Source organism: Spinacia oleracea, chromosome 1 (genome assembly GCF_020520425.1).
Source record: "Spinacia oleracea cultivar Varoflay chromosome 1, BTI_SOV_V1, whole genome shotgun sequence".
NCBI lineage: Eukaryota > Viridiplantae > Streptophyta > Magnoliopsida > Caryophyllales > Amaranthaceae > Spinacia > Spinacia oleracea.
Window position 1 is genome coordinate 80,225,798 of NC_079487.1, and position 24,513 is coordinate 80,250,310.

A 24,513-nucleotide genomic window follows, 5' to 3' on the forward strand; every position below is an offset into this window, starting at 1 on the left:
TGGAGTATGGGGTAGGTGGGTTAATAGGGGTGGAGTGAGAAATAATATAATATTGTTAGAATATTTCCATTTTTAGAAACAGGTCAAGTATTAAGGGACGGCCCGATAAAGAAAACAGGTCAAGTATTCCGGGACGGAGGGAGTATTTTATTTTTAGATTAAGGTTTGGTTACTTTTGTGGTGAGTTTTTGTTGGTATACTAAGAAACTTTGCGCTTATTCTTTACGGTGTCAAATCGGGTCATCGGTTCTGTTTCGGTTCGGGTTCATCGGTTCGGGTTGAAATCGGTTTATTTTGTTATCGGTTCGGTTCGGGTCGGGTTGAAAAATTAACGGTTCGGTTCGGGTTCGGGTTATGTGTTACGGGTTCATATCGGGTCGGGTTCATATCGGGTCGGGTTCATAACAGGTCGGGTTCGTATCGGGTCGGGTTCATATCGGGTCGGTTCATACCTGGTCGGGTCATAAACGGGTTAAGTCGGGTTCATATCGGTTCAGGTTCATATCGGGTCGGGTTCATAACGGGTCGGGTTCATATCAGGTCGGGTTCATACCGGGTCGGGTCAGATCGGGTCGTTTTGTAGTCGGGTCGGGTCAATTCAGTTCGGTTTGTTAACGGGTTTAGCCGGATTGTAATCGGGTCGAAATCATATCGGGTCGGGTTCATATCGGGTCGGGTTCATGTTTAGTCAGATCAATTCGGATACAAATTACAAACAATGTCGAGTTATTACTAAAATCACAACTAATGTTATTTCTTTTTTAACGAACAACTAATGTAGTAATGTTCACTATCCAATTAATTTCATAAACTTAATTAAGAAAAGTCTGTCAATGTCTTTTATTATGTCATGTAATATTTACCAATCAAATGATTCAAATGGAATCAAAATCATCTATGCCCTCCCCCACCATGCTAGAGTATTACGAAATATGTATTAATGAACTAAATACTAATAATGTAGTAATTAATAATCGATAATGATGAATTAATACGTAATGAATTTGTAAAGTTTGTAAATACAAGTTTGTCAAATATTCATATTGGTTTAAACAACAACGAGATTAACATGTTTATTAACGAAACGAGGCAAACAAGTTCAATTGGTAATGAATTAAGTCGATTCAATTAAAATAGCATAGTTTTTCGATTAGTTCTTAGGTTACAAGCTTATAAGCTTATAAGGTATTGAATTAGATCAATTTAGTTTAATGATCCATTAGACGATTAGTCAGTTGAATACGAGTCAATAAAAGAGTGCACATTCAATTCTACAAGCCTATAACTATACAATAATATAGCTATATTGGAAATACATCTAATAAAGAACATGTTTAGTTACTTAGTCGGTTGATAAACAACAGTTCGAATACTCGGTTGAACAACGCACATTGAATTATATCTTTTGTTTATAAATGTTTAAGAAGTACAATTGCTTACGAATTATATCATTTGATATCTTAGCATTTCGGCTCTGTTTGGTTTGACGGAAAATATTTCAATAAAAACTTATTTTTGAGGCGGGTTATGAACGGTTTGAATTAAACGGGGTGTAAACGGGTTACGGGTTGTAAACGGTTCGGGTTGTAAACGGTCCGGGTTGAAACAGTTCGGGTTGTAAACGGTTCGGGTTGAAACAGTTCGGGTTGTGAACGGGTTTTCCCCGGGTTGAAACGGTTCGGGTTGAAATAAATCGGGTCATTAACGGTTTTCGGGTCAATTCGGTTCGGGTAGAAACGGTTTCGGGTTGACGCATGCCGGTTTGTTATCGGGTATCGGGTCTTAATCGGTTTAATATTTTCGAGACGGTTCGGGTTCGGGTTGAATGTTATCGGTTCGGTTAGTTTTCGGGTTCCAACTAACGGGTTATTAACGGTTCGGGTTCTTAACGAATCAGATTAACCCAGCGGGTTCAACGGTTCGGGTTGAGATTTGACAGCCCTACTAGAGATACTTCCTTATTTCCTCTCCATTTATCCTTTAATTATTAGATCTATAAAGCCTGATGTATTTCTCGTCTCTTCTGATATGGTAATCATAACTATTATTTCTTTATTTTCCCGATTAAGATGGGGGATTTTTATTCGACGTCCACATTTTCCTAAAAACGCCCGCATTTATTATGTCTAAGTACGTATTTACCCTTTATAAGAAATCAACTCCCTCCCCCAATAGGCCAATACCCTCTCATCACCCACTAGGCGGGTGTTGCTAAATGCAGAAAATACTATCTTTATGCAAAACTTAAAATGACAAAACTACCCAAAACACAAAAAATAACTCAACGATTTCATGTCAACCGTTTTCTTTTACAAGATGGTCGACCAATTACAAGCAGTACAGATTAATTATCGCATACGTACTCTCATTATCCATTTTTGTTGTTCATAGCTCAATAACTTCTAAATCAATGGTCATATTTGATCACAAATCTGACAATCCAAAAAACCATTTTTTTTTATCTTTTTATTCATAGCTAATCAACTAATTTTATCAAACTTTCCTTCAAAAAAAAAAAACTAATTTTATCAAACTTAGCTTCTTCTTTCACAACCAAAATTAAGAAACTTATCTTATGAAATCTAATTTGTATTTCAATAACATTTGTGAAGTTTGTTGCCCTTCTTTAAACGAAAATAAAATAATACAGAGTAGTACTTTTGAGTTTCGATGTACGAAAATGTTGTTATGGAGCAAAGTCAGAGATAGTTGAATGTGCAAATATGGGGGTTGAATAGTATAGAACCAGAGATGATGAAGAGCCGAAGGAGTTGCACGAAAGAGGATGGTTTTTTTTGTTTTCAAATCAGGGGTAGAATAGACCTTTTAAGTTTTGCATAAAGAAATTATTTTCTGCATTTAGAAATTATGCTAGGCTAATATGGACATTCCAACTACCAAGTTTAACCCTGATTCCTTTTCGTATACTTTATTATCGTTTACACTTATTTAATCATGATATAATTTATTTTTAATATTCATAATTACTAAAATTACAATAACGAATATGACTAATGATAAACGAAATATAAAGAATATTAAACAAATGTTAACAACATTACACAATAATTATATGAAATTATTAACATTAAACAAACAAATATTTCCCTTAAACGAATATCAATAAAATAATTAATGACAATTAAATTAATAAATAACATTTTACAGTAAAATTATATAAAATAATTAATAAAAATTAGATGAAGCTAAAATTATATAAAATAACTAACGAAATATATGAATCTATACTCCGTGTAAAATATATAGAGAAAATTACATTTCTAAAATTAAAAATAAAAAAGTAAACTTCATCTATATGCGCGCAATCGCGCACAGGGAATGCGCGGACCACGCGAAGGTGGCGCACAACCCTTGCGCCGGCGACACGGAGGTGACGCAGATCTTGTGCGGCACCTCCGTGTCGTCGGCGCAAGGGTCGTGCGCCATCGTCGTGTGGTCCGCGCATTCTCTGTGCGCATCCATATTAAAAAAAATGCGATTCCTTCCCTTCGACGACGATGCCTACAGTGATTGTGGTGGCGGCGGCTATGAGGTATTGAGGTGATGCAACAATGTCTGTCATTTTTATGTCTCCTCGTCAATGTTATTTCCATTAAATGGGACGTATTAATTAGTCGCTTTTGACAATAAATTTGGTTGTGTGCAAGAAAAGGTGATTAGATGTAAACACAATTTTGTCATTCTGGAGCCTTAGTTAACGCGCAAGGATGATGGTGGTAATATCCTTAACTCATTCCTGATCTTCTTACTAATTGGAGGAAATCTGCATACAAGTACGACGCTTCGAGGTGAAGGAAAACTGCAGGAAGATAAAAGGGGTTTGAGATTGAGATGGGATAGGGGTACGGTGATAACCTCCGACGAATGATATTTCTCTTTTCCGACAGCAGAAAGCTACAAGGGGGTCTGAGGTTGAGATGGGGTGGGGCGAAAAATGGGAGGGGTATGTTTTTCAAAAGGACAAAATAGTATTTTCACATACTAAATGCGGGCGATTTTAACTAACACGGACGTCGAATAACGATACACTTAAGATGTTGCCTTGCTCCTAAATTGATTTCTAGGTATTTGTTGACTATTTTTTTCTACGTGTTTCACCACTATGTGTTGTTTTTGTGTGCGGGTGAAACTTCTATACTTAAACGTAAGTTACTGAATTTTTTCTATATGTGATGGACTTATGTCGTTGTCTTTGTATCAATTCGCTTCAAGTTTTTTCTAATTATTTGTATTGCTTTTGTCAATTAGGTTGTACATTACGTTTAGGGATGCCTTTTATTTTAGATGGGTTATTTTTGTGGTGATTTTTTATTGGTATACGAAATTGGGATTGTGAAAAAGTGAGGCTGTTTTACGATTATTCTCTATATCACTAAAGGTACTTCCTATTTGCGCCTCCTATCGACGTAAGGTAGAAAGATCAAATTGTAAAGTTGACGACAGGAAGATAAAAAAAATGTATTTATTGATTATGTAATTTTCATTAAAAGGATTTCACATAAACTTTTATGGTTGAGAGGTTGTAATACTTTTGAATTTTATCTTGATGTTAGTGTTTTACCCCTAGATGTCCAGTCAACTGTTGCGCCTCAACGTATTTCGGGGAGAACTAGCTAACTTTATGATGTTTTTTCAGGTGAAAAAGTTGAAAAAGTTAAATAAGCAGCTGAGCAAGTTGTGTCCATTTATAACTGACAACAATTCCATATGCCATGGAGATTTAGGGGTCTTCGAGGCTATCAAGACAAAGCTCTGAAACAACCAGCATTCCTTAAAAGAGGTGTGCCGCAGTGGAGCCTTATATATGTTGTGCTCGAGGAGGAAGAGCAGCCTCTACAAGGAGGACTGCAGCCTGCACCTACCGTGGGCACCCTTGTCCATGCTGAGGGCACTTCTCTTCCAGATGCCAGCGGTGCATGAACTCGGGATCCAATGCATATAAGTCTCCCTTTTGCTACCCATTGCCTATCTAACTTCTAATGTATATTAACAATGTGTTTCAAACATTTTATGGTCATGTTGTATATTTCTCGTGCTACTTTTGCCGTCAAATGTTTCTTAGTGTTGCATATGTAGTAAGGCCTCATATGCTAAGGGTTTTATCTAAGAACATAGTGACACTTCAACCCTTCTTGTTCCTAAAGAATATCTCCATGTACCTTTTGTAAACATGAAGGATTATGATTTTTCATAGGTGATGTGCATTTCTTTTCGCATTGTTATTTGTTCCTCCTTTTAGTCATATGCTCTACATGAGCTTTTGCCAACTAGACATCATGGTTTAGCTACATTGTAATTGTCACGCACAATTCTCATATCAATTTTAATCGTTTGGCTACATTAAAGAATGTTTGTTTGTAGTAGAATGAACTGCTTTTTGTTAAGCTAAGTAGTTCCATGTGTTATGGATTTTCATAACATGTGAAATATGAAATTCCACAACAAATGCTCTTAGGTAAGAAGTTATATCACTCATTCTATAACCTTTCCTTAATACAATGATTTATCCAATCATCCACTATATAGTCTTTCCTTAAATAATATTTCTTATGTTTCTACATTGTTTTCTCTACTTTCGAAAACCGCGTGCGGCCAAGGCACACTAGTATATTAATATGTCAAAAGTTTGAACCCTCCTCTTCAGAGGGGGCCACCCTGGGCCGGCCCAAGTTAGGTTATGTCTAGTTAGAGGCAAATTGGATTGGGTATCCTGACCCGGACTGATTCAGATTGGTTTACTTGTTGGGTATGGTTTTGCACGGGTTAACAACCCGCTGAGTCAACTTGTTGAGCTGGGACATGGTTGCCCGGGTTGTATGCCGGTTGTAGTGGATGGTTTGTCATAGGATTAGATACGGTTAACCCCATGAGTTGGACTTGGCGGTCGTAGGTAATGAGACCCTGGTCATCTTTAATATCAACTAGTAGAGATGGCCAACGTGGCGGGTTGGGTGGGTCGTGGGTGGGTTTGGTGGGTCGTGGGTCGGGGATGATTGACACACGACCCGCCTCAGATATACTATGGTGGATCGAGTCGTGGGCTGTGTCGGAAAAAATGGACACATTATTACATGATGGGTCGTGGGTTACGTGGGTCATGTGTCGAGGTGTGTTGTGTGGGTCGTGTGGGTCTGATGGGTTTCGTGGGTTACAAAAGATGTGATTCTGATGCGTCATATGGGTTTACATGTGTTTTAGGAACTAATTTGGGTAAGGTGGGTTTGGACGATTAATGAAGCGTTAATATGTTACAAATTTTGTATGAACTTAAATTAATTAAATTTTATGTTATTCACTTACTCGCATAAATGTGTTTAATGTGTATTTACACAATAAAATTAGAATTTATTAGCATTTTAAACATACAAAATTGTTTCAATCAGGATGAGTTTTGTGGGTTGGGTTCGTGTGTTGGGTGTGTTGGGTTCGTGTGTTGTATGGGTTGGGTTCATGGGTTGGGTTGGGCTGGGTTGGGTGAGTTGGGTTGTGTCGTGTGGGGTTGTATCGTGTCCGATGGGGTGGGTCGAAATGGGTGTGTTGAAAATATTCGACCCACGACACGTAAAAAAAAATCCGAGTTAAGCGGGTTGTGTCATAAGTGTGCACGACCCACATGATCCACTATGGGATGTGTCAGGGTGGGCTTGGTCAAACCCGACCCCGGCCATCTCTATCAACTAGCAACCACCAAATGAAGTGTCAATAATGCTGAATTATTATAGTTCATATAAAACTCTATCAACTCAAGTTTGAAAAAAAGAGGAGAGAGAAAATGGCAATAGCAGAGATATTTTTATCAGCGTTTCTTCAAGTAGTGTTTGAGAAGCTAACATCCGCTGGAATAAGCCAGTTTGTAAAGCAAAAGAGATTACAAACCCAACACAAGACCATCAAAGAATGGGAGAAAAAGCTGAGATTGATTGAAGCAATGTTGTGTGACGCTGAACAGAAGCAATGCCACAGCAACGCCGTGAAATTGTGGTTACAAGATCTCCGAGACTTGGCTTTCGAGTTGGAGGATGTTCTTGACGATTTTGTAACGGAAGCTCGACTTCATCGGTTGAATGATGAGTCGCAGGAACATCATCACTCCAGATCTGGCTGTTGCACTCCATTCCATAAGGTTATCTCTCCACCATTTTTAGTGATTTTTAGTGAATTACTTGGCTTGTTTTCAATTGGTTTAATGCTTGGGACATTGTCGTACAATTGAGGTTTTACACTTAGCAACACACGCAAGGAATCAGGACCACCAAAACCCTTTGATTTCCATTGACAACTTGAATGACACCCTGTTTGTAGACGGTAAATAAATGCTTGCAATGGGAGTCAAATTGTGTGTAAATTTGTAATTGTAGGAAAATTCAAATACCAAAATCGGTATCTCATTTTCTTCATTACCACTTGGGGTGGTATTGGATATTTGGATGTGAAAAAAAAAACACAAATACTGGGATGAAATTGCATTACCATGTTGCTTTCCTAGCCAAATTACACTTAAATTCATTCCATTGCCGGCATCTATTACCGGCCGAGTGGAAGGAGCTTAAATTGCTTGATGGATTCTTCAATTTGATGTAATTCAGCATTTTGAAGTTCTTGTAAAAGAAAGAAAGACTTGCTATGAGCAAAGGAGAACTTCACCTACTGTTTCAAGTTACCAACACCTAAATCCTTTACCAGGGGCTAAAGTCTTGTCATTTTGTTCAACTCTTACAAATATTCTAGTACTAGTAATTAGTAAACAGGAGGAGCAGAAATACCAATGTTAACTTCCTCACAAAATAATTTCTTATGTCAGGTTCCAAGCTTTCTTACTTGTGCTTCTGTAGCTTCATACTCGAACACTGCAAATTATTCAACAAGCACTGTACACATAAGCAATCGCTTGCAAGACATTCTGACACAGGCGGGCTCTTTGGGTCTTTCACAACAAACACAGTCATGGGAAATGCAGCAAGAAGAGCAGGCAAGAACATCATCTTTAATACGTGAACCAATTGTATATGGGAGAGATGTCGTTAAGACTGAGATAATCCAACGGTTATTGAAAGATGAACCATGTTGTGAGGATTATATGGTAATTCCTATTTTTGGAATAGGAGGAATTGGGAAGACGACCCTTGCTCAAAGTGTTTACAACGATGAGCTAGTCAAAGCTCACTTTGATGTAAAAGCATGGGTGTGTGTTTCTTATGTGTTTGATGTAAAACAAATAACGGCAACAATTATCAATTCCGCCACTCAGGCAACAGAAAACTTTAGTGATCTTAATGGGGCACAAGAAAATTTGAAGCATCTGCTAGCAAGCAAAAGGTTCTTGATTGTTCTTGATGATATCTGGAGTGATGAATATGATCCTTGGGACCAACTTCAGACCCCTTTCCATGCTGCAGCAAAGGGAAGCAGAGTTATAATCACAACAAGAATAGAGAGGGTAGCGAAGAACATGCTTAGGAGACAAAATCAAAGTCCCATTGTTTATTTAAAGGGTTTATCAGATGATGACTGTTGGCTTCTTTTTCAGCAGCATGCACTTGTAGATCCTGACCTTGTTGAGATACGAAATGAAGTATTAGGACTATTCAAAGGATTGCCTTTAGCTGCAAAAGCTCTAGGAGGTCTCCTCCGGAAAAAGGATAAGAGCAAGTGGCCAAAGATACTAAAGAGCAACATTTGGAGCGAGGAATGTGGTGTTTTACCTGCCCTGAGGTTAAGTTATCATCATCTCCCACAATACCTAAAACGCGTATTTGCTTATTGTTCTATATTTCCTAAAGATCATGAATTTCTTGAGAAAGATATTGTCTTAATGTGGATGGCTGAAGGCTTGCTGCCAGAGAATGAGGAGGAAAGCATGGAAGACGCGGGCAGTAACTTTTTCGTTGACCTAGTGTCAAGATCATTACTGGAACCAAGTCCATCTAGTGATGGAGGGTGTTTCATTATGCATGATCTAGTTCATGATTTAGCTCAATGGGCTGCAGGTGATATCTGTTGTACAATGAATATCAATAAAGTTTCCAGCAGAACTCGCTATTTCTCTTTTACTTCAGAAGTACTGGAAGGACAACCCTGGACTCTAGGGAAAGTTAGCCAGTTGAGAACATTTGCCTTTTTTGGGGGAGCATTTGACAATGTACTTCCAATACAAATGCTAGATTCCATTTTTCGACAATTTCAATATTTGCGCGTGCTGTCTATGGCTCACATAGGAATTATTACTGAATTACCAAATTGTATTGGTAGTCTGAATCATTTACGGTATCTTGACCTGTCCTTCAATTTACAGTTAAAGGAGCTGCCAGAATCAACTAGCAAACTTTGCAACCTCCAAACACTGCTGTTGAAAGACTGTCAATTCCTCAGAAAGGTTGTAACAAATATGGAACTCCTAACTGAACTTCGTCACCTGGACATTGATCAGACTGATTTGTTGGAGATGCCAGCTGGGATTGGGAAATTAACAAATTTGCGAACATTAAACCAATTCTTCTTGACAGCAGAGTCTGGAAGAATGATACTCGAGTTGAAGAACTTGAAATGTCTCAGTGGCTCACTGCACATATCTGGCCTACAACATGTGGTGAGGAGTGAAGATGCAAAAGAAGTCAGGCTGTATGAAAAACTAGGCCTTGATATGTTGAAAATGTCTTGGGGAGCTTCTACCCATGAAGTTGATCACAACATTGAAAGAGATGCACTTGAGCAATTGCAGCCTCATAAATTTATCAGAGAGTTAGAATTGAATGGATACAGGTCCTTTATATTTCCTACTTGGTTAGGAAATCCTTATTTCACTAAGATGGTTGTCATAAGACTGGAGGGTTGTCCAAGATGTGAAAACTTACCACCACTAGGGCAGTTACCCTTGTTGCAGGAGCTTTCCATAGAACTGATGGATGGTATTAAGACTGTAGGTCTTGAATTTTACGGCATTGGTTGTTTAAACCCATTTCCTGCATTGAAAACTTTGCGGTTCAAGTATATAGAGTATTGGAAACAGTGGTTGCCCCCATCAGTTGACGACAGTAGCAAGGTGTTTCCCTGCCTTGAAGAACTTTTAATTTCAGATTGTCCGTTGTTGGAGGGATATTTTCCTTCCCACCTCCCATCTCTAAAACTACTGGATATTGTTAACTGCAGTGAGCTGAAAGTCTCACTTCCAATATGCCCTCTGCTCCAGGAACTGAAGATAAGTAAGTGTAAAGAGTTATCTACCACTGCACCTGTCATATGTTGTTCAGAAAGCCTAATGCTTTTTGATATATCACAATTTACCGGGATTCAGGGATTTTGGGTTCAAGGAGTCGAAACTCTTAGGGTAATAGGCGGCGGTTATTTAGAAATAGGAGTAGATCACCGGAAGCGCTTAGAGTTGGTGAACTGTCCAAAATTTGAGAAGCTGTGGCCTGATCAATTTGGGGAGTTGAACGATCTGACCCATGTTGTATTAGTAAACTGTGAAGAACTGGCTATGTTCTTGGAAACTAATTTGCTGTCAAGTGTGAAACATCTCAGAATTTACGGTAACAATTCATTGAATGATTTAGGCAAGTTAACCAACCAAACCACTTGTCTTGAAGAGCTGCTTATTCAAAGGTGTTCATCTCTCATCAGTATTGGTAATTTACCCCTGACTCTTCGAATGCTAATAATAGAAGTTGTTAACATAGAGCAGCCGGCTCAAGAGTGGGGACTTCACCTCCTTACTTGTCTGAAATCTCTTAAACTCATAAACGTAGGCAGCTCTGTAGATTCAGTACAGTCTATCCCTGACCCAGATCTTTATCTTCCCTCTTCCTTATCTGACTTGACCATCTTCGGGTTTGGGAGTTTGAAATCCATTTCGTGTTTTAGCCTTCCCAACCTGACTTACATTTGGATCCAGAATTGTCCTAAGATGAGCAAAAGATGTATACAGGTCTCTGAGGGACTTGTGATAAAGAGTGGCGCGTCATACCTTCATGTCAAAAGGGCTGCTTCCAATTACTGATCTGAAAAATGCAGCTTCTGTGAGGTATTGTCATACTTATTACTGATAAATAAATGCTTAATGTTGCATTAGTTTTAAATACATGATTGATGATCTGTATTACAGAAAAAGGAACCATTGAAATTATAATACCATGTCATTCATACTTCAATGCTGTGTATTTTTCTTGCTCATTCTGAAATGAGTAATATTTTAAACCTCTTTGTTTGGTTTCTTTACAATGTTTTTCAGGTGCTCTTTAATACTTGTGGTTGAAGAGAATAGAATCCTATACCTTTAAAACATGCAAACTTGAAATTACTATTGCAGCAATAGTGTTGTTACGATTTTGCCCCTGCCTCTACCTCTTTACTACCGAGTTACCCTTCTCCACGTTGTTTCTTTGCCTTCTCTTCGGATCAAGCCACTCATCTTTCTTCTGCTTCCCTGCTTCCCCAGGTTCTAAACCCTAGCTCCTCCACCCCCAATTTTTATCTCCTTTCCCGTCTTCTACCTCTCTCCTTTATTGGTCTGAGATGCTACTTGAACTACTAGGGTTGATTTTCTTTCTCTCTCTCCTTTGTTCTTCGTACTACTTGAACAAGATCTACAGAAGACCACGAATGGAACAAGATCTGGTAGTTTTCGGTGGTATTCGCGCTATTTCTCAACGTCGGGATGAATTATTCAATGCTAGGGTTCGATTCTTTGCGGCTCCAGTTCAGGTTGTTTTCGTGATTCAATCTCGCTTGGTAAGCATTCTCTTTGAACAATGAGGGATTTCATAGAAATTAATTACTGGTTATTGAATTTATGGCTTTTATACAGATTTTGAAAAACGATTTATTTATTTAGCTTAATTTCATGGGTTCTAATTTGAATTTTTGATTTATCACTTTTTCCTATTTGTTTGAATTTGGGAAATAAGGCTTCATTTTTGTCAATTTGTATTGTTTTGATGATTATCTGTTGAATATTTTGAGCCTGGTGTTGTTTTTCGACTTCACAAATTAACATAAAGGTATTAATTGAAACCTTGTTATGCTAATTTAATTGAATTGAGGACCAGACTTGCGGTGTGCTAAACCTTAAAATGGCATTAGTTATTTTAAACTTTTAGCATCTCAACTGAATTAATTATAGGTACTCTGTATAATAATTAACACTTAAGAACTAATTCTTTATTTGACCAAAACATTTAGGTGAAGTTGTAAGCTGGAAAAGGAGACTTGCAATTGCTTTTGACACAGCTCAAGGTGTGTAGAAACTGCCTATATATTTTCCTTCCTTTCCTAACAACCCGACCATAAATCTTGTAATTGTTTATCGTTAATTAGTATTATTAGTTTTTAAAGCATGCACTAAAACCAGTACATCATTTGTAACACCAGGATTGGTCTACTTGCACACTGGTTGCAGCCCACCCATAGTCCATCCAGATGTGAAGCCGGCTAATATACTACTGAATCAACATCTTTAGGCCAAGGTGGCTGATTTTGGTTTCTCTAAAATCTTCCCAGTTGAACACGTCTCAAAATTATCATCTACCCCTGATTATGTTGACTATCAGTAAGTGCATTTTCCTAACTCGATTTAGAAAATAGATTTTTTGCTTTTTCTAAGGTCAGTGCATCATGAACTGTTTACTGTCTAAGTAGAATATTTTGTTTTTTGTGTTGCTACCTAAGAAATTTTAATTGGGTTATGATTCTAGATTTCTAGATTATGGAACTTCAAAGGTGTTGGTTCTTTAATATTATACCTAAGGTGTTTTAATTGTAAGGGCTTAGCGAACGGCTATCTACTCATATACTCGATATTTTTTGGTTTATTCCTGTTAAAATTCGAAAATTTGGAGTAATTTCATAAGTTTGGGCATGCTGTAAATCTTCCTTTCCTTACTGTGCTATTATCAGATTTTTTTGTTTGCAGATTTTTTTGAAAACAACTTCCATATGATCATTTTAGCCAGGCTTCATAATTGATTTTCAAACTTTTAAAAGAAGAATTATGGAAGGAAAATAAGTATTGTACTGATATTGATTAATTGTAACTACTTTGCTGGATCGATTTTCAAATCAGTGGTTGATAAATACTCTCTTGGTCCTAAATTAATACTTCTCCATATATTATACACTTCATGAATATTGTTTTATGCTTAGACGCCTAACGTACTCCCACTTAAATGTGATAGAGATTGTATTGAAAGAAGGCGACTATTATGAAGAGGGTTTTAGTGAAATCTTGGAGAAAACTCGATTAGAGGGAGTAGTATGTTACAATAATCACCCCAGTAACCATTGAAAAGCTTATAAAATAATCTTCCTTTTTTAATTTTTGTTTACCTTTATCCATCAACTGATTGACTTTTTTTCTTGTGTTTTTAGCGAGTATAGGCTTCACTCTTTACATTAGACTTCTTTTGCGGAACTAATAATTACTAAAGCTCATGCGACATCTAACTAAATGAGTCATTTTTATAGCTTGTTACTCAATCTGATTTGTGTACTTTCTTTAACTTACCTTTTGATTTTCTTTGACTTCTTTTCGAGAACTAATCTGATTTCTTTTCAGTCAGACTTCTTTTCACTAATCTGATTTGTGTACATTTCAGTTATGTGTAACCAAATCGTATTCGCTGTAGTCTTCATTTTACATCTTGGTTGCAGATTGTTGTACCAACTATTTCTATTCAGTTGGAGATTCTAGATCCAGAACTAACTTAGGTTTTGCGTTAGCGAAACCAAGATTCAACAATCTTCAATGGCGGACTATGATTTTATAGAGTTGGACATGAGGTAATTTTTGTGTTTCCTTTGTGATTTAGGTTTCGTGACTTCACCCTATGTTTCCCCTTTTCTAATTGGACGTTTCATGAGAATAATTAGTTTAGGGTTTATGCTCACAATAATGGAACTGGAAGCTTTTTGCATCAATTTTGTGCGCGTGAATTCTAGGGTTTCAAAGTTTTATTTTTAATTTTTTATCTCGGATGGAGCTTAGCGCCAAATGGTTCAAAATAATTTAATTTGGAAGCTGTGTTCTCTGTATAATGAATTTTATATGATTTTCATGTGTATTAGATGCTTTTAGCTTGTTATATGTTTTGAACTATTTTAACTTTACTAATCAGTTAATTTTCGGTGGTCTGGACTAATTTATTTGCTCAATACTGGCGTTTGGACTGCATAGTCAAGTTGGTGATGATTTTTATGCTTGTTGTACTTTCCTACAAGATCTGCTGGAAAATTGGTTGCTATGATTCTGATGTTTTGCTTCCATGGACCAGACTATATTCAGGATGAACTTAAGTTTGGGGAAATTTGTAGATAATTCACTTTTTATTTAACATTAGTAACACCGATCAATGAGTGATTTTGTCGTATATTTCGTATCTTTTATCCTAATAGATTCACAGACTACACAATGAATTTTTCTGGAAGTTGTGTGCTCTGTATAATGAATTTTCTGGAAGTTGTGTGCTCTGTATAATGAATTTCAGGGATTCTAATGATTTGTTCATGTTTATTGGAAACAAATGGAGTGTAAGATAGTAACTACCAGAAAATATCAAATACGGACCCTTGCCAGTTTAGTACAAGCGGACTATCTGGTTTAAAAATATGTGCGATAAACATTTTCTGGGTAGCTCTCTTATACAATTTCCTGTCTTTTTTACTCCGTGTTTATTATAGCTGGGACAAATTTCCTGTCACTAGAAGTTGAAAACTACTTGATTGATGTCTTTTGATCTTGAAGTTGACTCCTGTTTTTCTGAATTTCTTTTGTTTATGCAGCTTAAAGAATTAAATTCCTTATCATCCTTAATGAAGGACAAGCCCAGGAAGGATGTATTACCAATAATTCCTCATCTTACTACAGATTCTATGTACTCTTCTTTGTTAGTAATGTTGCACCAGTTATTCGAAACCACTCCGAAATCCCAATCTCATGCATTAGTTATTCAAGTTTATTTTCATTTTTAATCCTATTAATATCAATTCTATGTACTCTTCTTTGTTAGTAATGTTGCTTTTGTTGCAGTGCGTCACTATAATCACTGGTCCCCGGAAATAAAATTTACATTTGACCTGTTTCGATGATTAGGTCTTGCAACGGAAACAAGCATTACAAAAGTATAAGCACATATTATTTGCAGATGACCAGTACCGAAGTTGGCAGGAGGTTTGTAGTATTGTTTTGGATACAATCCATGTGAAAAGTAACTTTCAAATGTTGAACATTAATTTCTGTGTTATTTGTGGTTTAAGGTTGAAGCATCATGCAACGATGATCCTGAGGGTCTGTCACTTAAATTAGCTGAAAAGGGGGTTGTTTCTACTGCTTTGGAGGTGGCAGAAAGTGCCTGATTGTCTATAGATCTTCGGAGAGAATCGCAAGGCAGACAACTCGTCAAACTTCTTATAGTAGACCCATTGAGGGGAGGGAGTCCAGGTGAAGCCTCACGTTTTCTTTCATATTTGCACTAATCAAATGATGCTCTACCTGTTGCAATGGGAGCTACGTAACTTTTACCTCACCTGAGATGACATCAACTTTTTGTAATTACCTTCCAATCCTGGTGCTATATTAGTATTTGTCATTTAATTTTCAATCTTTTCAAACATAGCAGTACACACAAAGGCATATGTGATATTGTTATTGACTTATTGGAGTTCCACATGTAATATTGTTATTTATCCTATTTGCTGAAGGTTAACTTTTTCCTGAAGAGGAAAGACTGTAATGTATCTGATGCTGAGGTATCTAGGCTGAACTCTTGGGCTTTGGGTCTTCGGGTTCTTTATGCCTTGCCATTGCCTTGGCAGCAAAGATGTTCATCCCTACATGAGCACCCCCAATTAATCCTCTAGGTGTTGTTGATGAGGAAACATATACAGTCTGCTACTCTGGTACGTTATTGCTCATATATATATATATTATATATATATATATATATATATATATATATATATATATATATATATATATATATATATATATATATATATATATATATATATATATATATATATATATATATATATTATATATATATATATAATAAGCAAAGTTTATATCTGATATGATGCAAACTCTCGGTTATGCAAAATGTGTTGCTTGTATTGATTTGTTACAAATGATTTACATTGGTATTTATAGTGGTGAGTTCCACTATTCAATGTCAAGCTACTACCTAGTTTACCTAGAGTAGGAGGCAAGAAATTTTGCCAATTCATTAAATGCAAGGTTGGATATTCACATTTTGTAGTGTAAATGTTTGACTCTTAACACTCCCCCTTGAATGTCCATCTTTAACGATGTACTAGTTTTGTGATTATATGCTTTTGTATACTGCCTCATTAAAAACATTGTCAGGAAAAACCCAGCGGGATAAAAACCTGATCGAAGGGAAAAAGAGTGCAGTGCATATTATACTCCCCCTCAATTTAATATAGCTCATGAAGACGACGCATTCCAATTTTGTGTACCAACTGCTCAAGCCTCTTCGAAGGAAGAGATTTGGTAAACAAATCAGCAAGATTGTCACACGATTGAATCTGTTGGACGTTTATCGTTCCTTCTTTCTGGAGATCGTGTGTGAAGAACAACTTTGGAGATATGTGTTTTGTTCGATCACCCTTGATGTACCCTTCAGTTACTTGTGCGATGCATGCAGTATTGTCTTCGTAGATGATGGTAGGATTTTCTGTTACTGAGTCCATTCCACATCCTTCTTGGATATTACTGATCATTGACCTGAGCCATACACATTCTCGTCCAGCTTCATAAAGAGCAATCAATTCCTCATGGTTTGATGATGTAGCGGTCAATGTTTGTTTCGTTGATTTCCAGGATATTGCAGTACCTCCATAAGTGAACAAATATCCAGTTTGTGACTTGGCCTTCTGTGGATCCGATAAGTATCCAGCATCTGCATATCCAATGGGAGTAGCATCTTTTCTTGACTGATAGAGTAGACCAAGATCTGGTTTTCCTCGTAGATAACGGAATAAGTGCCTTATTCCATTCCAATGTCTCTTTGTTGGCGAATTGCTATACCTGGCTAACAAGTTCACAGAAAAAGCAATATCGGGTCTAGTATTGTTAGCTAAATACATTAAAGCGCCAATTGCACTTAGATATGGTACTTCAGGACCAAGAATTTCTTCATTTTCATCTCGAGGTCTGAATGGGTCATCTTTCATATTCAAAGATCGAACGATCATAGGGGAATTCATTGGGTGTGATTTGTCCATGTAAAAGCGTTTTAGGACCCTTTCTGTGTAATTTGATTGATGGACAGAAATTCCCTCTTTCAAGTGCTCAATTTGTAGTCCAAGACAAAATTTGGTTTTTCCAAGATCTTTCATCTCAAATTCTTTCATCAAGTATTTTGCAGTTTGTTCAAGGTCTCGTGGAGTTCCAATGATATTTAAATCATCCACATATACTGCAATGATAGCGAATCCTGACTGGGATCGTTTAATGAAAACGCAGGGACTGATTTGGTTGTTTTTGAATCCTTTTTTCACAAGGTATTCACTAAGACAATTATACCACATTCTTCCAGATTGTTTTAGCCCATAAAGTGACCTTTTCAGCTTTATGGAAAGCATTTCTTTAGGTTTGTGGTTTTCTGGTAATTTTAGTCCTTCAGGGACTTTCATATAAATGTCTGCGTCAAGTGATCCATATAAATATGCGGTCACAACGTCCATTAATCGCATTTGCAGTTCTTTCGAAACCGTCAAGCTTACCAAAAATCTTAGTGTAGTTGCATCAACTACTGGAGAATATGTCTCCTCATAATCAATCCCTGGTATTTGAGAAAAACCTTGGGCAACTAGCCTTGCCTTGTATCTTGTAACCTTATTGTTCTCATTCCTTTTTCTCACAAATACCCATTTGTGCCCGACAGGTTTTACACCCTTTGGTGTAGTGGATATTTTCCCAAAAACTTCCCGTTTTTCAAGGGATTTCAATTCTGCCTGAATTGCCTCTTTCCATTTTGGCCAATTATGTCTGCGACGGCATTCATCCACTGTTTTTGGTTCAGGGTCATCATTATCAGATATCAATTCAATTGCAATGGAGTAAGCAAATATTTGATCAACGATAACATTTTTCCGGTTGTAATGTTTCTTGGTTGAAACATAGTTCTATGAAATTTCATCGTTATCGACTTCTTTATGTTTTTCTTCTTCCTCTTTAGGAGGATCATCTTTATCAATGTTTTCCTCTTCATTTAGTCTTTCATGACCTTCTTTTGGAGGATCAATATTGATTCCATTTGTTACTCCATCAGGCCTCTTTACCTTTCTTGGCTTAGAATCTTTTGAACCAAATGGCCTTCCACGTTTTCGTCGTGCCATAGACTCATTTTCAATGGCCTTATTATCAGTGGAAATTTCAATGCGTGCAGGTGCATTCTCTGCTGGTATATGTGACTTTGTCACCTTCTTTGTATCCGTGAATGCATCAGGCAATTGATTTGCAACACTTTGTAAATGAACAATTTTCTTGACTTCTTGTTCACATGAATTTGTTCGTGGATTAAATATTGACAGTTGTGTTGCTTTCCTTATGATTTCAATCTTCTTTTTCCGTGGATCCAATTTCTCTCCCCCTAAGGCTGGGAATACCGACTCATTAAAATGACAGTCAGCAAACCTTGCTTTAAATAAATCGTCAGTCATTGGCTCAAGGTATCTAATTATGGAGGGGGAATCATACCCAACATAAATTCCCAGCCTTCTTTGTGGACCCATTTTTGTGCGTTGGGGTGGGGCAATTGGAACATACACGGCACAACCAAAGATTTTTAGATGTGAGACATTTGGTTCTCGACCATATACCAATTGTAATGGTGAGAATTCATGATAAGCTGTCGGTCTCAATCTTATTAACGCTGCCGCGTGTAAAATAGCATGTCCCCAACCAGATGAGGGTAATTTTGATCGCATTAACAATGGTCTTGCAATCAATTGTAGTCTCTTGATTAGTGACTCAGCGAGACCATTTTGTGTATGCACATGAGCCACTGGATGTTCGACAACAATTCCAATCGACATGCAGTAATCATTAAAAGTTTGGGATGTAAATTCCCCAGCATTGTCGAGTCTTATTTTCTTAATTGCATGGTCTGGGAATTGTGTTCTTAATTTGATAATCTGAGCAAGTAGAATTGCAAATGCAACATTTCTGCTTGACAAGAGACTCACATGTGACCATCGTGTTGAAGCATCGATCAATACCATAAAATATCGAAATGGTCCACTTGCAGGATTAATTGGCCCGCAAATATCTCCCTGAATTCTTTCTAAGAATGATGGAGATTCAGTGGCAATTTTGGTTCTGGATGGCCTTATAATCAATTTTCCAAGCGAGCATGCAGGGCATGTCAATTCATTTGATCGGGGTATTTTAACATTCCTTATTGAATGCCCGATCGAATTTGCTATAATCTTGTGCATCATCCCTGTTCCAGGATGACCCAAACGGTCATGCCATAATGTGAGCAAATTCTTGTCATCTAACTTCTTGTTAGATATCATATTTATTTCAATTGGCCTTATATCTATACGATATAGCCCTGAAGAATATGCTGGAAATTTCTCATAAATATGTTTCTTGCCACATTTTTCTGCCGTGAGGCATAAATATTCTTTTTGATCCACTGTCATTGTTTCTAAATGATAACCATTTTGACGCACATCTTTAAAACTTAAGAGATTTCTTCGAGATTTACTCGAATATAAAGCGTCATTAATAATCAATTTTGTTCCATTTGTGAGCACAATGCAAGCTCTTCCAGATCCTTCTATTAGCTTTGCTGTCCCGGAAATGGTATTGACATTTGCTTGAAACTTTGTCAAATTTGAAAAATACTTTCTATCTTTTAAGATAGTATGCGTTGTTGCACTATCCAGAAGGCATTGATATTGGGAACCAACTTCAGGTAGATTCATATCTTCATAAATAAATATGCAATTAGTTTAGAGAAATGAAGATAATAAAAAGTTTATTGATTAAAAACTCATGACAAGGTAAACGAAAAGTACATAAGAACAATACTTAACATAATTTCAGATGGGGGTATCTATATGTTACTATTATCCCCAAATATCAAATCATTGCCATTTTCAGGGTTATCCAAGAAGAAATCAAACACATCAAAGCTTGGCACTGAGGTATTTTCCTCATTTACATAGTTTGCCTCTGCAACTTTTCCTTTGCCTTTTATGGATGCTTGGTACAAATCTACCAAATGTTTGGCAGTACGGCATGTTTTCCCCCAATGGCCAGTCATGCCACATCTAAAGCATGTGTCTTTTTCTTTTGAGGGGGTCTGCTTTTGATTTCCTTGTTGATGCCCTTTGTGGTTATTGTTTCGAGGGGCGAGATAACCCCTGCCACGACCACGACCACGGCCACGCCCGCAGTGGTTTCCACGTCCTCTACCGCGGTGGTTATATCCTCCACGTCCACTTGTATTAGCAACATTTGCCTCAGGTGGGTTTGAGCTTTCAACAGCATTTGATTCATTGAATGCCATAGACCCAGTTGGTCTAAGATTATGGTTAGTGTGAATGTTATACATAAAATGATGCAAGAGCCATGCAACAACATCGTTTTTATAATTAACAAGCAAAGACAATTAAGAAAAAGGTGGTACCTGACTTTCCAATAACAATTCCAATGAAGCAGCATACAAACTCGCCTTACTTTGATGTTGTCATTAACTTTTTCTTTTGAAACTTTGCCATTGAGATATTCATTTGGGGAACTAATTTTCCACCAGCTCTTGCTGAAGAAATAATATGGAAAAATTAGAACCTTTTGTGTACACTTTTCCTTAATTTTCAACGAAGCTAAATTTATAAGGTACCAAACTCACATGGGAAGCCTAGGCAATGGAGTTTGAAACCTTAAGGGGTGGTGATGCTGGTGTTGGCTTGGGTATGTATTACCCCTAGCTATGGTGTGACGCTCTTCTTCATAAAACTTCTCTTATTTTAGCTTCATGTGAAGTGTGAATGTTCTCCTATGCTTTCTTTAAACTAAAAAATTATCTCCTTTTGGCGGGGGGCTGATACTGACAGCAATAGCCTTGGTACCATATTTGAGGATTACATTGTTGTCCCGAAGTAAAGCAAACTCCTTGAGGATCTGCAGAGGAATTCAACAAGTTAACCATAAGATTAATGTACAAGGAAGGTTTCAAATTTCTTCCAATCTATGAGGAAAAAAAATCAAGTGAAATGAAATACAATGGTGGATCAACATGAACTCCAAAATTATAGCAAAAATAATAAAAAATAATGAGAGACTAACTACAGTTTGTAATATATATATATATATATATATTAAGAGTCAAACATTTACACTACAAAATGTGAATGTCCAACCTTGCATTTAATGAATTGGCAAAATTTCTTGCCTCCTACTCTAGATAAACTAGGTAGTAGCTTGACATTGAATATTTACAAACTATAGTTAGTCTCTCATTATTTTTTATTATTTTTGCTATAATTTTGGAGTTCATGTTGATCCACCATTGTATTTCATTTCACTTGATTTTTTTTCCTCATAGATTGGAAGAATTCTGAAACCTTCCTTGTACATTAATCTTATGGTTAACTTGTTGAATTCCTCTGCAGATCCTCAAGGAGTTTGCTTTACTTCGGGACAACAATGTAATCCTCAAATATGGTACCAAGGCTATTGCTGTCAGTATCAGCCCCCCGCCCAAAGGAGATAATTTTTTAGTTTAAAGAAAGCATAGGAGAACATTCACACTTCACATGAAGCTAAAATAAGAGAAGTTTTATGAAGAAGAGCGTCACACCATAGCTAGGGGTAATACATACCCAAGCCAACACCAGCATCACCACCCCTTAAGGTTTCAAACTCCATTGCCTAGGCTTCCCATGTGAGTTTGGTACCTTATAAATTTAGCTTCGTTGAAAATTAAGGAAAAGTGTACACAAAAGGTTCTAATTTTTCCATATTATTTCTTCAGCAAGAGCTGGTGGAAAATTAGTTCCCCAAATGAATATCTCAATGGCAAAGTTTCAAAAGAAAAAGTTAATGACAACATCAAAGTAAGGCGAGTTTGTATGCTGCTTCATTGGAATTGTTATTGGAAAGTCAGGTACCACCTTTTTCTTAATTGTCTTTGCTTGTTAATTATAAAAACGATGTTGTTGCATGGCTCTTGCATCATTTTATGTATCAATTTATCTGTTGATGGAGGAGGACAACTATTGTGTTTATGATGCCACATAATATTGCATCATCAAACTGTGGGAAAATTTGTTCATGGTTTTTAATTTTGTTAGAACTCTTAAGCATCTATATGCAGATAGTATTACTATTTATAGCGTTGGATTTTTAGCAATTTAGCTCTGTAATTAATAACATCAAGCCTTAGATTTTTATTTTATTTTTAAATATGTATAAAACTTAGAGATATATAAGTGACATTGTGGGTTTCTTTAGCAACTTGTGCTAGCTCTATTCAGTAGTACTGTTGCATGCCTACTATTTATCTTAAACACTCCTTTGATCTCTTTTCTTCCTTTGGATTTTAGATTCATGTCTGAGTATCGGTTTGATGTCTCAAAGCTAGAACCTCTTATAGCAAAGGTAATGACGTCATAGTTTGAGATGTTTCATCTATCTGTCTTTGTTGATCACGTCTGTATTAAAAGATTGAATTCATATCAACTAATATCCTATTTATTTATTTGTAGCCTCACTCTTCGGATAACCGTGCTTTAGCGAGAGAGTGTAAAGATGTCAAAATTGACAGAATATATTGGTTTCTGTACCGGTGGGAAGACAACAGATTTTCTAGCTACAACCAAAATCTTTTTGGACTCTGTAAGACAATATTCATGTTCCTTAATTTCTGATCTGTTGATAAATTTAATTTGAAACTCTTTTATTTTTTTTAATGGCTTGATTTGCGGGATGTCATTCACCTGAGCTCAATTAGATATTTGTCTCAAGGGGGTATAATGGGATTAAGATCTTGGATTTTTCATTGCATAAGAACCTGACCACTTGGTGGGAATGTTAGGTTTACATTTCTTTTCTTTGTTTTGACTGGAAGATAGAGAGCTAATCTACAGAGACTTTGGGTTATCAAAATCATACTTTGTGAAATGTTCTTAGATGTTTCTGTCCCCTAAACCCTTCGGTGAAATTCTGATCTGGTTTTATGTTGTAGTTGTACAATGTCTTTTATTTAAATACTTATTTTTAGCATTACACGACAGTGGTTACGAATTTGGGATCTGATTTTTGTTTAGTTGCTACTTTGAGCTGTTTATTACTCAGTACGTCACATTAGGTGATTGTTGTTTGGTCTACTGTTGGTTAACACCTCAAATATGGGTTTCGAGGACTATGGTCTTCTGTATTTATATTATAATCATGCTTGCTTGCTTTTGTTACAAGTTATATGTGAATAAGTTCTCACCTTCATCCAGGAAGAATGTTGTTTGTGAGATGTATATGGACATGTGTCTCTTTCTGATGTCTCACTAAATAAAGTTGCTATTTAAACGACGATAAGTTTAATTTATTCAACCTATGGAAACTGCTGCTTCACTGTAGTCCACAAGTAACTTCTACCGAGCCTATCTAAGAAATTGAATCAATAAAGAACACAAGTTTATATAGGATATATCTCTTATGCCTCCTCACATTTACAAGAGGAACATTTTATAAAAGCCACACAATTACCAAATTCCTCACTGACCCAATTTGTAATGTTAGAAACTGATTGACACGATGACGCAAGAGAGATTTGTTGAAGCTACAAGCAATCGCAAGCTAGGTTGTTGATTAGCCAACCTAGCTAATTACAATGTCTGTTAAGTTGTATATTTTCACAATGCCTGTGTCTATTTTTACAATGTCTTTTTGTCTTATTATAAGCACTCATATGAGTATATTTTATGTTCAGGCAAGCGTGTTATTCATTCAGATGCAGGGACATATTATCTATTGTTGCTGAAACTTTGAGAGGAAACTACATGGAGTCAATAAAAAGTATATGCAAACATATGACTAAAAAGTTCTACATTGGACTAGGAGAGTGGGAGTTGTATCAGGAATTGCGGCCATAAAGTTGGGCGAGGAACTATCACGACTATTCTTTATGCTATTAGGCCGGCCATGTTTAATTTCTCTAAACTTAGCCATGTATTTTTTTATGCCTAGCCATGATTTCAATATATGTAACCTACATCAAGTAATTAGCTTTGTTTCTTTTCATGCTTTCAACTATTTCTATAGAGTAATTAGGCTTATGATTTGTATAGAGTTCCGAGAGATAGTTTTTTATATCTTGGGGGGAACGTGCGCGCTAGCGCACGTTCCAACAACTAGTGTCTTTAAAGAAATAGACATTCTAGGACCCTTTTATAGTGCGCTACAAATGTCTGTCTATTGACTTCAAGTTGATTTCTTCCATACCTAAGTTCAGAAAGCCTAATGCTTTT

General features: G+C 36.7%; 1 protein-coding gene across 8 annotated transcripts; it reads left to right on the forward strand.

Annotated features, from left to right (window-relative positions):
* The first annotated feature begins 6,747 nt into the window (after positions 1–6,747).
* LOC110775150 (putative disease resistance RPP13-like protein 1) lies at positions 6,748–24,441 on the forward strand. 8 transcript variants are annotated; one of them, XM_056834907.1, is made up of 15 exons: positions 6,748–7,144; positions 7,823–11,041; positions 11,249–11,748; positions 12,199–12,252; positions 12,388–12,565; positions 13,666–13,794; positions 14,794–14,897; positions 15,104–15,181; positions 15,268–15,558; positions 15,712–15,909; positions 21,661–21,932; positions 22,023–22,154; positions 22,594–22,648; positions 22,756–22,885; positions 23,976–24,441. In XM_056834907.1, the coding sequence occupies exons 1-2, from the start codon at positions 6,794–6,796 to the stop codon at positions 11,015–11,017; spliced, it is 3,546 nt and encodes a 1,181-aa protein (XP_056690885.1). In that variant the 5' UTR covers positions 6,748–6,793; the 3' UTR covers positions 11,018–11,041; positions 11,249–11,748; positions 12,199–12,252; positions 12,388–12,565; positions 13,666–13,794; positions 14,794–14,897; positions 15,104–15,181; positions 15,268–15,558; positions 15,712–15,909; positions 21,661–21,932; positions 22,023–22,154; positions 22,594–22,648; positions 22,756–22,885; positions 23,976–24,441. The 8 variants fall into 8 exon arrangements, with proteins under 8 accessions (XP_056690885.1, XP_056690887.1, XP_056690881.1 ...); XM_056834909.1 differs by having other exon boundaries at positions 14,794–14,847; XM_056834903.1 differs by having other exon boundaries at positions 11,249–11,455; positions 11,602–11,748; positions 14,794–15,181.
* The last annotated feature ends 72 nt before the right edge of the window (positions 24,442–24,513 follow it).